The 14,945-nt window shown below is 42.6% G+C and overlaps 1 protein-coding gene across 1 annotated transcript in view; it reads right to left on the reverse strand.

The window, feature by feature from the left end:
* The window catches only part of KCNQ5 (potassium voltage-gated channel, KQT-like subfamily, member 5), a 248,204-nt gene that overhangs the window by 28,510 nt on the left and 204,749 nt on the right, over positions 1 to 14,945 (reverse strand). The window contains exon 12 of the mRNA XM_010851279.1: positions 4,452 to 4,560. Coding sequence (XP_010849581.1) covers positions 4,452 to 4,560 — 109 coding nt within the window. The remainder of the gene's footprint in view (positions 1 to 4,451; positions 4,561 to 14,945) is intronic.

Raw genomic sequence — 14,945 nt, forward strand, 5'->3', positions numbered from 1 at the left:
CCCTGCTAATTTCATTTTTATATTTGGAAATTAATTTATATGACTGAATGCAAAGAAACTTAACAGTGTTTGAATTAAATCATTAACAAGATACAGAATTTTCGTTAAAAATAAGTTCAGTCTTCTCTCCCAGAGATGAGTTTGAAAACACATTTCCAACAACCTCATGCACTCCAACTAAAAATATTTTGAAAAAAATCTGTGGCAAGCCTGGAGGAACTAAACAAAGTATTTTTCTGTCTTTTAAGGCATAGCTTGGAAATGTCTAAGAATAGCTGCTGTTCACTACTATAAAAAATGATGTCATTCATTAAAAAAAGAAAGTCTCCAAGTGCATTTAGGTAATGGAATTGAAACAGGAGAAAAGAGGCAGATCACAACCTTTAAAATAATAACATGGCCATTCTTTCTAAAGTGTTAGTCTCTTAGTCGTGTCCGACTCTTTGCAATCCCGTGGACTATAGCCCACCAAGCTCCTCTGTTCATGTGATTCTCCGGGCAAGAGTACTGGAGTGGGTCGTCATTTCCTTCTCCAGGGGATCTTCCCTTCCCAGGGATAGAACCTGGGTCTCCTGCATGGCAGGCAGATTCTTTACCATATGAGCCATCAGGGAAGCTATAGCCATAGGGCTTGACTAAAACTGGTTAGAACCAACTGGGTCCAAGATGGTGGAAGATTCGACTTTTAGAGGACTTAGAGCCTCACTATATGCTTATTGTAATATATTAGCTAAGTGACACACCCCCCAGGCACCACGAGAGTTCTGAGGTTGATCATCAAAGAGAAAAAAGTGGGTGGTGGCCCAATTCCTGGAAATCTCTGCCCCTTCCCCAAAATAGTTGGAATAAACAGCCCATAGGCTCCTGCTCATGAGCCTATGAAATTACTCAGCTCATAAAAGCTGACCATCCCATATTTCAGGGCCTCTCGCCTTTTGAGATGTCTTACCCTCTATTTGTGCACTATGTTTCTCTCTAAATAAATCAATTTCTTACCTTTCTTACCTAGACTTCCCTGGTGGCTCATATGGTAAAGCGTCTGCTTGCAATGCAGAAAACCCGGGTTCAACCCCTGGGTTGGGAAGATCCCCTGGAGAAGGAAATGGCAACCCACTCCAGTACTCTCGCCTGGAAAATCCCATGGACAGAGCAGTCTGGTAGGCTACAGTCCATGGGTCGAAAAGAGTCAGACACGACTGAGCGACTTCACTTTTCTTTCACTTTCTTACCTATCACTTTGTCTCTCACTGAGTTCTTGCTGTGATGAGACATCAAGAATCTCAAATTCACCAGGAATGGAATCCAGATGAATTTGGAGAGTGACCTTAATCATCTTATTGCCTGAGAATGTTTATTTTCAAAAATAACTAGAAAATGTCAGAGGCTTAATAAATACTAAAAACTGAAAATAAGAATTCCTACTTTCACTCTTTGTGAATGTAATCATACTATTTTATATGCTGTCATCCTTGCAGTGGAATACATATTTTTTTGTTACACATTTTAATTTTAATTTGTCTCTTAGGAAAACTATTATTATTAGAGCTACTGGAAAACAAAAGGCATGTTCAAATTGTTATGTTAAATAATCAAACAACCAAAAGAAAACAAGGAAAATGCCAAAAACAGAGTCGCCATTTCTGAGATGAATAATAGATGGTTCACACTTGCAGTCAGTAACATGCATATAAAATCCTATTTCAGGTGAGCTGTGGGCGGTGGGCGTGTCCTAGCAAAAACATTCCAGTCAATTGATGTTCAGTTTGTTATATAATTAAGCTCAGGAAAAGGACACTTTTGCATATGATTTACGGACTTTTACTTGCAGACTCCTTTTCAGAATTGCTGATTGCATTGGGTAGTCCTTTAATTCTTAGATATTAAAAGTTCTATCATAAGTCAAAGATTTCCAATTAAGTTATTAACTACTGAGTGTAGCTATTATGTTTCTATAGAAGCAAAGAATTTTAAATGGAACTCAGAAGTTATTAAAAAAAAAACAACCCACTAAGCAGAATAGGGAAACAGGGAAGAAAAACACCACATCAAGAGTTACGAAGTAGCAGGCAGAGAGCTTCCGAAATTCACAAAAAGGAGAGATGTGTAAATAATAAAGTCCTGTTAAAAATAAGAACCAAGAATGAATTCTGAAAAGCAAGGAAATTCTGCAAAGAACTTTTCAAAAATCAGTCAGGTTGTAAGAGCAAGGTAGAACAAAATAAATTGCAAGCTGCTGCTAAGATGCTGAGTTGGCAGAATAAACCCATTTCATTTTTTTTTTCCCCTCACAGCTCAAGATTCTTTGTGTAAATTGTAAGGCAAAAGCCAAAAGCTTCAGAAGGTCTAGGGAAATGACACAAATTGGGTTAAGTATGACTTTTAGGAAACTTAATCTGCTCCCCGGAGATAAGATTTTACTGTATTTGTTGCAAATAAAGGCAAGGGTCTCTGACGGCTGTCACGATGGATGGAAAGAATTTCAAGGTCACTTGTAGGCCAGCTAATCCTGGAGAACTTCCCGCAGTGATAGGAATGCACTGTGTCTCTGCCCAGAGTGGGAGCGTGGCAGCGCATGGACCCTGAGTGCTTTACGTGTTGGCCACACCACTGATGAACTCAGTTTTGCATTTTATTCAATTGTTGTGTCATGTCATGGGCTTAGTCACGTCCGACTCCTTTTGCAGCCCTATGGACTGTAGCCCGCCAGGCTCCTCTGCCTTTGGAATTTTCCACGCAAGAATACTGGAGCGGGTTGCCATTTCCTACTTCATGGGGTCTTCCCAACCCAGGGCTTGAACCCGTGTCTCTTGTGTCTCAGTTTCTTTTCCACTGGTGCCACCTGGGAAGCTCCTTATTCCATTGTAATTAATTCAAATTTGAATTACCTCGTGTGACTGGTGGCTACAATGTTGGGCAGTGCACAAAAGATCCTTTCCATCCATTTAATGGAGGCTGCAGATAGCATTTATTATATATCCTTGGGTTTTCTCGGATTAAATATTACCCAAGGCTTCTGAGATCCCCAGGGGGCAGTGTGAGCACATGACTGCCCAAACTGGGAGACTTTGAGAAAGACAAGGAATGTCAGTAACAGTCACGAAGAAACGAGAGGCCCAGGACACGCAGGTGCCCTACCACTGGGGTGTTGCTCGCAGGTTGCACGCAGGAGGGAAGTGACCAGGCTTAGCTTCACTTCTGTGTGGGCTGTTGCTACAGGTAAAATTTAAGCACCTTCTGGACAAACATTTTTATCATATCATAGTTTTTTTGTCCCTGCAAACATTTATTAATACCCAAATCTTTATAACTCACCTTTACTCTCCAAGACAACCTTGACCACAGAGTACAGCAATGACTAACAAGATGCTCAAACCAGCAATGCAAAATCAATCACTCTGACATCTGAGCTCAGACCAAGTACCTAGGTAGCTACACTGGGCTGGATAGTTTTAGCCCTCCCCAGGTTTCCTGGTAAGAGGCAGGAGAAGCCAAAGAGAGCAGAGGCATTCTTTTTTGGAGACAGCCACTCGGCATCCTCTACAGATACACATTCTCCCAAAAGAACTGAACTGGGCGGGCAGAACAGCAGCAGCTCATTTAGTGTGGATCCTGGATCGTTTGTGGAAGTGGATTCTGGAGATAAAAGTTGCTTTGGACACACTCTCAATTTTCCACCATCAGGAGAGAACGTGTACCATGGTCAGACTTTACAAATAAATTTTGGCAGGACAGTTGCAGCTCCCTGCAAAGCACTCAGGCTCTCCATGTTCAGAACTCAACCTGCTTTGAAATAACAAAGAGGGACTCTTCTTTGACACAAAGTACAGAACAGGGATTGAATCATCAATCAGAAAAATAATTAAAAAAATTCAGCTGTATCTATACACCAAAGCAAGAAATTCACACGATAAGCCAATTCTCATGTGATCTGTTTGGAACCTGGCCTAGTTTTTCTCTTTTTTGTTGTTTCCATTGTGTGTTTTTTTAAAAATTTATTTAATTGGAGGCTAATTATTTTACAATATTGTATTGGTTTTGCCATACATCAACATGAATCACCACTTATAACACATCTCATGCTGAATACAGTCAAGTTCTGTATTAAGAAAAAATATCTCACAATTTAATAGGCATGTGGATGAATAGGAAGAAAGAAAGGAATTATTATGGGAGATTCCCTGGTGGCTCAGCTGGTAAAGAATCTACCTGCAATGCGGGAGACCTGGGTTTCATCCCTGGATGGGGAAGATTCCCTAGAGAAGGGAAAGGCTACCCATTCCAGTGTTCTGGCCTGGAGAATTCCATGGACTGTATAGTCCATGGGGTTGCAAACAGTCGGACACGACTGAGTGACTTTCACTTTGACCTGCAGGAAAGAGAACTTAGCAACACAGTGACTGAAACAATGAGCGGGAGGTCTCAGAATCATTTTGTGAAACGTTCTCACCGACCTGATTGCCCGAATGACGGTTTTCAGCGGTGGGGTGAGGTCCTCCACGGACACGTCGCACTGGCATCCTTTGTCATCGTACACGTCATCGGTGCCAAGGGCTGTGTCAGCTGTAGGAGAAAAGGGCGAGTTAGATGACAGCACAGCGGTGATTTAAAACTCGTTCCCCAACTGGTCTTCCATAGGGATGGGGGCCTCACAGACTCGGCTTATAAATCCACACGTGTGAGGCTGCCAATTGCTATTATCCTTTCTCCTTTTCCTGCAAGATCACCCATTTCACGTAACTTGACATGACTACCCTTCTGAACTGTCTGCCAGGGGACATGGGGCTGTTGACATCCTTTCTTCCCAGCAGTGGTGATGGATTTGTGCTTATCCACACTGCTCTTTTGCTCAGTTCTTTTGAAGCTAATAGCCAGAGTTTAGAAAGCAGCTGTTTGGAGTTAGGAAGGCAGGTTTTGGACATTTAATGAACTGGCAGCTAGACAGAGGTTGAAGCCCACATCGTGACCCCAGGAGCCCCACACCCTGAACGAGGGTGCTGAGCGTCTGGCTCCAAGAACACTGTCTCCCTGTCAGTTACTCGACATGGGCAGAGCTGGCTGATGACAGCAGGGCTGAAACTGAGAGCAGGTTCTCAGACGGGATAAGAAAGTCCATGCCTCAGAAAATGGGCAAAACAACTTTCGGTTTAATTACAAAGTTTGGAAAAGGAAGCAGGGTTACAATAAACACCAATTAGTCAGGGCTTATGAAATGAATAAAGAATAGTCCCTTGGACAGCAAGATCAAACGGGTCAATCCAAAAGGAAATCAACCCTGAACATTCACTGGAAGGACTGATGCTGATGTTGAAGCTCCAATACTTTGACCACCTGATGCGAAGAGCCGACTCATTTGAAAAGACCTTGATGCTAGGAAAGACTGAAGGCAGGAGGAGAAGGGGATGACAGAGGATGAGATAGTTGGATGGCATCACTGACTCAATGGACATAAGTTGGAGCAAACTCCAGGAGGTAGGAAGGACAGGGAAGCATGGCATGCTGCAGTCCATGGGGTCTCAAAGAGCCAGACATGATTTAGTGACCGAACACCACCACCAAGGGACTAAAACTGCTTTCTGTCACCTGCTCTGCTCAGTGATCATCTGCTACATCATAGAAGAAGGAGACTTTGAAATGGGCTGTCCTTGTCAGGCTGTAAGTCCTGAATGACTATAAGCAGCCCATTTATTGGAGCAGGGCTCACATCTGGAACTCAGCTGGTGCATCACTCAGTTCAATGATTCACTGTGTGTTTACTTGGTTTATTGTATGCCAGGAGCGGAGTAGGGGGAAAAGATGCAGATGAGTCTTCACAGCTTGTTCATGGTCCCTCTGGCTTTCTGGTCCCCAAGCTTCATCCTAAGGGGGTTCTCCAGAACCATGACCTCACAATAATGATCATAATAACAACCACTTGCTGAAATGTATGCCAGGCACTTAGACAAAACTTCTGCACGTGTTAGTTTTCTTATTTATAGCAACTGGACAAGTTGGTGATGACAAGCCTGATTTTTAGATACTGAAATCAAGGCTCCAAGAAGGTAAGCGCCTCATTCGAGGCCTCAGCAGTGGTCAGTGGAGCTGTTGTTGTTCAGTCTTTAAGTCGTGTCTGACTCTTCGTTGACCCTGTGGACTGCAGCACACCAGGCTTCCCTGTCTATCACTAACTCCTGAAGTTAGATCAAACTCATGTCCATCCAGTCAGTGATGCCATCCAACCATCTCATCCTCTGTCATCCCCTTCTCCTCCTGCCTTCAATTTTCCCCAGCATCAGGATCTTTTCCAATGAGTCAGTTCTTCCAATCTTGTGGCCAAAGTATTGAAGCTTCAGCTTCAGCAACAGTCCTTCCAATGAATATTCAGGGTTGATTTCCTTTAGGATGGACTGGTTTGACCTCCTTGCAGTCCAAGGGACTCTCAGGAGTCTTCTCCAGCACCACAGTTTGAAAGCGTCAATTCTTTGGTGCTCAGCCTTCTTTATGGTCCAATTCTTGCCCTCTGCATTGCATCAGCAGTGTCAGGACACACACAGGGGGCAGCAGAGGCAGCCTGAAGTTCAGGAGAGCTCGGGGGCACAGCCTGTCCCACTGGCTGGGGGACCCTCAGCGTCTCTCCGTGGAAGAGGGCCACCCTTCTAATGAGAAGGCGCCCACTGACTCTGTGTTGATGGCTGGTCCTGACTCACTGACACCTCGAGGGCAGCAGGCCCAGTTTGCTTGGTTGACCTATTAACCCACATTAACCTATTAACCACAGCCCTCTTAGCACATAAACTTCATGCCTGAGATTAAACAACATCCTTCCAGGAACTTTCCACATTTCTTCTTTCAGTTTGATCCCAACCTGCTCTTAATTGGGGGTAGTGGGTGGAATGTCTTGCTCCCAAATTCATGTCCACTCAGAACATTAGAATATGACCTTATTTGGAATAAAGATCTTTACAAGTCTTTGGCATTGCAGGCAGATTTTTTAGCAACTGAGCCACCAGGGAAGCCCCCAGAGAGTCAAATAACATAAAAGTCAGGGTCCTTTCATTATTATGAGGTTAATGGAAAACTTTTAAAGCAGGTAGGTGCTGTCACAATAAGCACAGATGTAAAGAGAGTGAGACTATAAGGTTCGCGCTGAATGCAAGCGGAACTGGGAGTATCTCTGACAATGATGACACAGCCTTCTCCACCCCCATCCTGCCCCGGTGAGACCTTCTGTGTCTCTCTGTCTTGATTAGAAACAGGCTGGGTAGAGGGTGGGCGTCACTGTATCCAAGGCATCTCATTAGGGAATTTCATCACACCACTTACCACTTGATTATTCAAGGCATAAATTAAGCTCTCGATTAAAAAAAAAAAAAGTTTTTCTTTTTGCAAGTTTGGTCAGAGCAAACTAATAGGAAATAATCCTTACTGGCATGTGTTGAAGCAAGGGCTGAGTTAGAAAAATTTCCCCCTTATTTCAAAGCCACAAAATTGGGGGGAATGCCATCATTCTGATTCATAAGTGTCTTGAGATGTCCGTATTCTTTTGAGTGAGGTTTATAACACATTAAATGTCTTTGTCATGATTCCTAGAGGATTAAAACCCTGCCTGACCTCTGAGGCCCCGGATGTGGGGCACTGAGCTTCCAGCCACGACTGGTTCGGAGCTATTCGACAACATCGCTGTTCCCCTGCCCTGACATTTGGGGAATGTGGTCACGGGAACAGGAGCTCACATGAGCAGATCTGAAAACCCCCATCCTTAAGGGCCATGTGCCAGCAGGGTGAGGTGCCCCCACGCCCCGCTACTGGTGGCTGAGCCTCGCATATCTTGAAGGCCTGCCCTCTGCATGTCCCATCTGTGCTGGGAGGAGAAGAAGCTGGAAACATAACCTTCTGTCTCTCCCACCTGCTCCGTCTCCTATTAATTAGCAGGTTCAAGATCTACTTTGAAATACTCTGTTCCCCCATATTTTGGAAACTGTATTCCTTAGTTTTTGGATAGAACCTTTTGGACCTTATAGACTAAAGAGAGAGAGGCATAAAGAAAGCATTCTGGAAACTTCTGCTACATCCAAAGACCATTTTTTTCTGGTCCCACCATAAATATTGCCATCAAGAGACAGGTGTTTATGAAAAAAAAAAAAAAGAACCAGGAATTTCTAGTTCTTTCTCTTGGTCTTCTGCTTTATGGATTAGATTTCTTTTACATTGCCTGATGAAACGATTACAATGGTTTTCAACCTTGGCTGCACCTTAGACTCACCTGGAGATTGTTTAAAAAAATCAATACCAGGACAGGCTGGAACCTAGGCCTCAGAGAGTTTATGAAAGCTCGCCGAGGAATCTGTGTGACTGGATGTGGAGAATGGTGCCCTCCGTGACCCCCAGCTGGAGCCTAGGCATGTGACTAGTCACCACTGGACTCGGACTCACCCCCGTGTCTCCCCTCGCACTACTAGTGTATTTCGCACAATTGAGACAATATGGGTGCTTCCCAAGACAGGAAATGATCACATCACGAAAACCAGAAAAAGAAACCCCTTACAAACTGGTGACTTGGGAACAAGTTTCACCGTCTTTTTGTCCAGCCCGAGGGTCTCTGAGTTCCGAATTCTAGCCACTGTTTTCCACCCTTCAGCCTTGAGACCTGCTCTTCAGGCCATGACCCTGTTCTCTTTCATGGAAGTCATTACAGTTTCACACACAAGGAGCTATATTATGTCCAGAGATCAAAATAAGACAAAACTGTCAAAACCTAACAGAAAATATTTGTTTAATCAGTGCAGGAAGTGATAAGGGCTTGATGTATGGTCATTAGGAGAAATTATAAAGGAGACAGCAGACAGCCTTGGTCATGAATGCAGAAAGTGTTACTACCTGAAATGGTCAATTATAAAGCAAAGGAAAGTGCTGATCAGGAAAAAGTTGGAAGCTATAAAAAAGCTTAATATTTACAACATATAAGGAAACCTATTTAAACGGATCACAATCCAAAATATAAACATACAAATAACTCAGTCAAAAAAGACCACCAGTAGAAAAAAATGACAGAAAACTTTTCAACCTAATTAGAAATAAAAAAAAATAAAAGTATTTGAAGGTATGGACTTATATCTATCGAATAGTAAAAGAACAACTAACACTAAAAAAACTGAGGTCACACTGGTACACTTTGATGTTGTTAGTGACAATGTAAGTCAGAACAAAATTTCACGGCAACAAGAGTTTAAAAAAGTTAAAATCAGCAATCTTTTAATTTATTACAATTTATTATCAGAGAAATGATCTTTGGAAAATAATTTCAAAAAGAAAATAAAGATAGGGCTTCCCTGGTGGCTCCGTGGTAAAGAATCCACCTGCCAATTCAATTCAGGAGACAAGGGTTTGATCCCTGATCTGGGAAGATCCCGCATGCGTCAGAGCAACTTAGGCCCGGTGCCAGAATTACTGAGCCGGTGCTCTAGAGCCTGGGAGCTGCAACGACTGAGTCCACGAGCTACAGCTACTGAAGCCTGTGCTTCACAACAAGAGGAGCTACTGCAGTGAGACAGTCCCCACTCACCACAACCAGAGAGAAGCCCACGTAGTGATGAAGAACCAGGGCAGCCAGAAATAAATACAATTATAAAAAATAAAGATAATGTAATAACGACAGAGGATGAGATGGCTGGATGGCATCACCGACTCAATGGACATGAGTTTGGGTAAACTCCGGGAGTTGGTGATGGACAAGGGAGGCCTGGCGGGCTGCAGTCCATGGGGTCGCAAAGAGTTGGACACCACCGAGCCACTGAACTGAACTGAACTGAAAAATGGTTATTACATTATTGCCTATTGTAGAGAGATGGTTATATAAATTTCAATGTCCCAAATAGGAATCCATAAATTATAGTATTTGACCATGATGATGTACTACACAACTATGATAAAAAATAATTATGAGTAGTATATGATAGTATGAAAGTATCCTTAAACGTTTAGTAAAATTGAAATATGAGCCCAATCCTCTTGCTGATAATGACTATGTACAGTGATATATATAAAGAAAACAAGCTATAAGTGAATATGTAAAAATGAAATTAGCTGTGTCAGGGCATGAGATTAGAGGTGACTGACAGCACTTTTAAAATTCTTTATGGAATTTAAAGTTTTTTTCCATCACAAAAATAATATATGTTTTTTGAAGAGTATTTGAAAAATAGGAGAACAATCAGAATGAAGAAAAAAAATCTTCCCAAGTTGGAGAACTTACTGGAAATCATTAGTGTAATATGTTTCTCATAGTAAAAATGTGAGGGCTACAAGTTCATGATACACTTCAGAAATTTAAGTGGACCGTGTAACGATTCTATTCCACTGCTCTATAAGGAACAAGCATTAAAATAGCCACTATCAACGGTGGTGATAACTAATTTATTACAACCTGTTATGAATTGTGATAGATTTCCCAAGGGTTCCTTCCTTGCAACTTGTCTTTTGATTACCTCTTCCCCACTATCACTTCCTGACATCTTAAATATCATCCTCGAGTCTCCACTTTAGGCATGTGCTAGTTCACAGGCATCTCCTTTAATCCCGCTAGAGTTTAGAATAATCACCTGGGCCCTGACGCCCATGGCACAATTTCATTTTGCTATGACCTTGGCAGGGACCTTTCTTCTGTTCTCTGCTGGGTTCTGCTAGGTCCTCAAGATGCCAATCAGAACCCCAGGAAAAAAAAAAAAAAACCTCCAGATGATATATGTTTTGTTCTAGACTTTTGCCTTTTCAAATAGCTTTTGTTTTTCTCTCATTATGACAGTAATACATGCTTACTCCAGAAACTTCAAAAATTTGAATTTTAAATTAAATCATGTAGAATGAGAAACATTTGTTTATAGCTCTAACAGGCAAATCCTATTAAATTTTGGCCTCTTCCCTTCTAGGAACTTTTCCTTTGCATCAACTGATGTTTAACGTCAAAGTCAATTCCTCAGCACAGATTAGAAGTTGAATTGCTGGTTGCCATGAAAGGGGGAGCTTTGTTTTGATAGCTTGAAAGCCCTCATTCAGCCTCATTTATTACGTGGAGTTTCATCTTGTGCTGCAGCAATACCGATGACACATAGTTCTTCAAGGTACTGTCTGAGCATTATTACCTGTGCCCGCTCTCCCAAGGGCCGCCCTCTGCATGGCCCGCTCTCCTTTTTTTTTTTTTCTCTTGGCTAGCAATCTGTGGATGCTTAATTTGCAGTGGACAGATGACTATATACAGAGAGCACCAGAAAAGCAAGGAGCATCCCAAAATGAGAAGAAAGATAAGAATGTCAGGATACTTATAATAAATCATTTACATTTCAGCATGCATAGAATTTTTGTGCCATGTTGAAAAGTAGAATTTGATTTTGCAGTTTGCTTAGCCACTTCAGTCATCTTAGACTCTTTGTGACCCTGTGGACTGCAGCCCACCAGGCTCCTCTGTCCATGGGATTCTCCAGGCAAGAATACTGGAATGGGTTTCCATGCCCTCCTCCAGGGGATCTTCCCGACCCAGGGATTGAAGTGGAGTCTCCTATGTCTCCTACATTGGCAGGCAGGTTCTTTACAACTAGCGCCACCTGGGAAGCCCATTTGCAGTTGAGCAATTCCTATTTAATTTGAGTTATCCGAAGCAAAAAGAATGAGGGCAGAAGGGCAGAGTTTGAAACCTCAGATCCAGCTTTCCAACTATGAACCTTTCAAGAGTCTTCGACATCCGGGAAATGTAGCCTGACTCCCAACACTGACTCTGCCCTGTCTCCTGTTCTGGGTACAAACTCTTATATTTCTTGTTATTTTGCTGTTAACAAGCCCCTTTCCTTGGCAGACAGTGAGCAGCGAGGGCAGGGACCCCATTCTTCACCCCATGCATCCATCGTCCCTGTATCTTCTCATCCAGGTACCTGCTGCCCCCAGAACACTCAGGGACATGTTTGCTTTGTGAGGGAAGCATTTCCTTTTGACTTCAGTAAAGTCTGGATGTAGAAATTTAGGACTGGACTTAGGCCTATCATTCGTTGGGTCCTTGTGTGTGGGATGCTGCACAAAGATGAGCTATACTTTAAGATATCACACTGATGGGATATACTGTGCTCATTTTAGAGATGCAGGAGCTGCAGCTCCCTGTGAGAAATGAGGTAGGTGGGACCTTTAAAACGGGGCTGGAGCAGCCATCCTGGGGGAACTGCCTCACGTCCTGTTTTCTGACCTGGTGAACTGGGCTGAACGGCCAGCCTCCCAAGAAGTCAGCAAGGATGAGAAAACCACCCGTTGAGGGGACTTAGGAAAATGAATGTTTATCTTGTGACTGTTTTGCCTGAGTATTCAGTGGAATGTGAATCTAGTTTAGCCTGTAAGCACCAAGTGACTCTTCTTAAAAACAACCTACCTCATCATCTCTCTTCTTCTATTTTTCCCTTTTCATTAAAAATCCCGATTTCATCAGGTCTTCTATAATCAGGGTACTATCTGTGTCTCTACCCAAATTTTGTTGTTGCTCAGTTGTTAAGCCATATCTCTTTGCTATCCCATGGACTGCAGGATGGCAGGCTTCTCCATCCTTCACTATTTCCCAAAGTTTACTCAAATTCATGTCCATTGAACTGGCAATGCCATCTAACCATCTCATCCTCTGCTGCCCCCTTCTCCTTTTGCCCCCCGAGCATCACAATCTTTTCCAATGAGTCCATTTTTCACATCAAGTGGCCAAAGTATTGGAGCTTCAGCTTCAGCATCAGTCCTTCCAATGAATATTCAGGGTTGATTTCCTTTAGGATGGACTGGTTTGACCTCCTTGCAGTCCAAGGGACTCTCAAGAGTCTTCTCCAACACCACAATTCAAAGGCATTAACTGGTGCTCAGCCTTCTTTATGATCCAACTCTCACATCCATATATGACTACTGGAAAAACCATAGATTTGACTGTACAGATCTTTGTTGTCAAACTGATGTCTCTGCTTTTTAATATGCTGTCTAGGTTTGTTATAATTTTCTTTCCAAGGAGCAATCTTTTTTAAAAATTTATGGCTGCAGTCACCATCTGCAGTGATTTTGGAGCCCACGAAAATAAAATCTGTCACTGCTTCCACTTTTCCCCTTCTATTTGCCATGAAGTGATGGGACCAGATCCCATAATCATAGTTTTTAGAATGTTGAGTTTTAAGCCAGCTTTTCCACTCTGCTCTTCTCACCCTTATCAAGAGGCTCTTTAGTTTCTCTTCACTTTCTGCCATTAGAATGGGATCATCTGCATATCTGAGGTTGTTGATATTTCTCCTGGCAATCCTGATTCCAGCTTGTGATTCACTTAGCCTGGCATTTGGCATGATTTACTCTGCATATAAGTTAAATAAGCAGGGTGGCAATATAGAGCCTTGACATACTCCTTTCCCAATTTGGAACCAGTCAGTTGCATGTCTGGTTCTAACTGTTGTCTCTTGACCTGCATACAGGTTTCTCAGGAGACAAATAAGATGATCTGATATTCCCATCTTTTTAAGAATTTTCCTCAGTTTGTTGTGATCCACACAGTCTTTCGAGGAGTCAATGAAGCAGAAATAGATGTTTTTCTGGAATTCTCTTGTTTTCTCTATGATCCAGTGAATGTTGGCAATTTGATCTCTGGTTCCTCTGCCTTTTCTAAACCCAGTTTGTACATCTGGAAGTTCTCAGTTCACCTACTGTTGAAGCCTAGCTTGAAGGATTTTGAGCATAACCTTGGTAGCATGTGAAATGAGCACAACTGGATTCTAGTTTGAGGATTCTTTGGCATTACCTTTCTTTGGGATTAGAATGAAAACTGATCTTTTCTAGTTCTGTGGCCACTGCTGAGTTTTCTAAATTTGCTGACATAATGAGTGAAGCAATTAACAGCATCATCTTTTAGGATTTAAAATAACTCAGTTGGAATTCCATCACCTCCACTAACTTTGTCCATAGTAATGCTGCCTAAGGCCCACTTGACTACACACTCCAGGCTGTCTGGCTCTAGGTGAGTGGCCACACCATCGTGGTTATCCAGGTCATTAAGACCATTTTTGTATAGTTCTTCTGTGTACTCTTGCATCCCTTCTTAATCTCTTGTGCTTCTGTTAGGTCCTTACCATTTCTGTCTTTTATTGTACCCATCCTTGTATGAAATGTTCCCTTCTCTTCTTGAGATTTCTAGTCTTTCCCATTCTATTTTGTTCCTCTATTTCTTTGCATTGTTCAATTAAGAAGGCCTTCTTATCTTCCTTGCTATTCTGTGGACTCTGCATTCATTTGGGTGTATCTTTCCTTTTCTCCCCTGCCTTTCACTTCTTTTCTTTCCTCAGCTCTTTCTAAAGCCTCCTCAGACAGCCACTTTAGCACTTTGCATTTCTTATTTTTTGGGATGGTTTTGGTCACTGCCTCCAATACAATGTTATGAGCCTCCATCCGTATTTCTTCAGGTACTCTGTCTACCAGATCTAATCTCTTGAATCTATTCATCATTTCCACTGTATAATCATAAGGAATTTTATTTAGGTCATACCTGAATAGCCTAATGGCTTCCCCTACTTTCTTCAATTTAAGGCTGAATTTTGCAATATGGCAATGGCACCCCACTCCAGTACTCCTGCCTGGAAAATCCCATGGACTGAGGAGCCTGGTAGGCTGCAGTCCATGGGGTCGCTGAGGGTCGGACACAACTGAGCAACTTCGCTTTCACTTTTCACTTTCATGCATTGGAGAAGGAAATGGCAACCCACTCCAGTGTTCTTGCCTGGAGAATCCCAGGGACAGGGGAGCCTGGTGGGCTGCCGTCTATGGGGTCACACAGAGTTGGACACGACTGAAGTGACTTAGCTTAGCTTTGCAATACGTAGCTCATGATCTGAGCCACAGTCAGCTCCAGGTCTTGTTTTTGCTGACTGTATAGAGCTTCTCCATCTTTGGCTGTAAAGAATATAATCAATCTGATTTCATTA

This window comes from Bison bison, unplaced genomic scaffold (genome assembly GCF_000754665.1).
Source record: "Bison bison bison isolate TAMUID 2011002044 unplaced genomic scaffold, Bison_UMD1.0 scf7180017864300, whole genome shotgun sequence".
NCBI classification, from domain to species: Eukaryota; Metazoa; Chordata; class Mammalia; order Artiodactyla; family Bovidae; genus Bison; species Bison bison.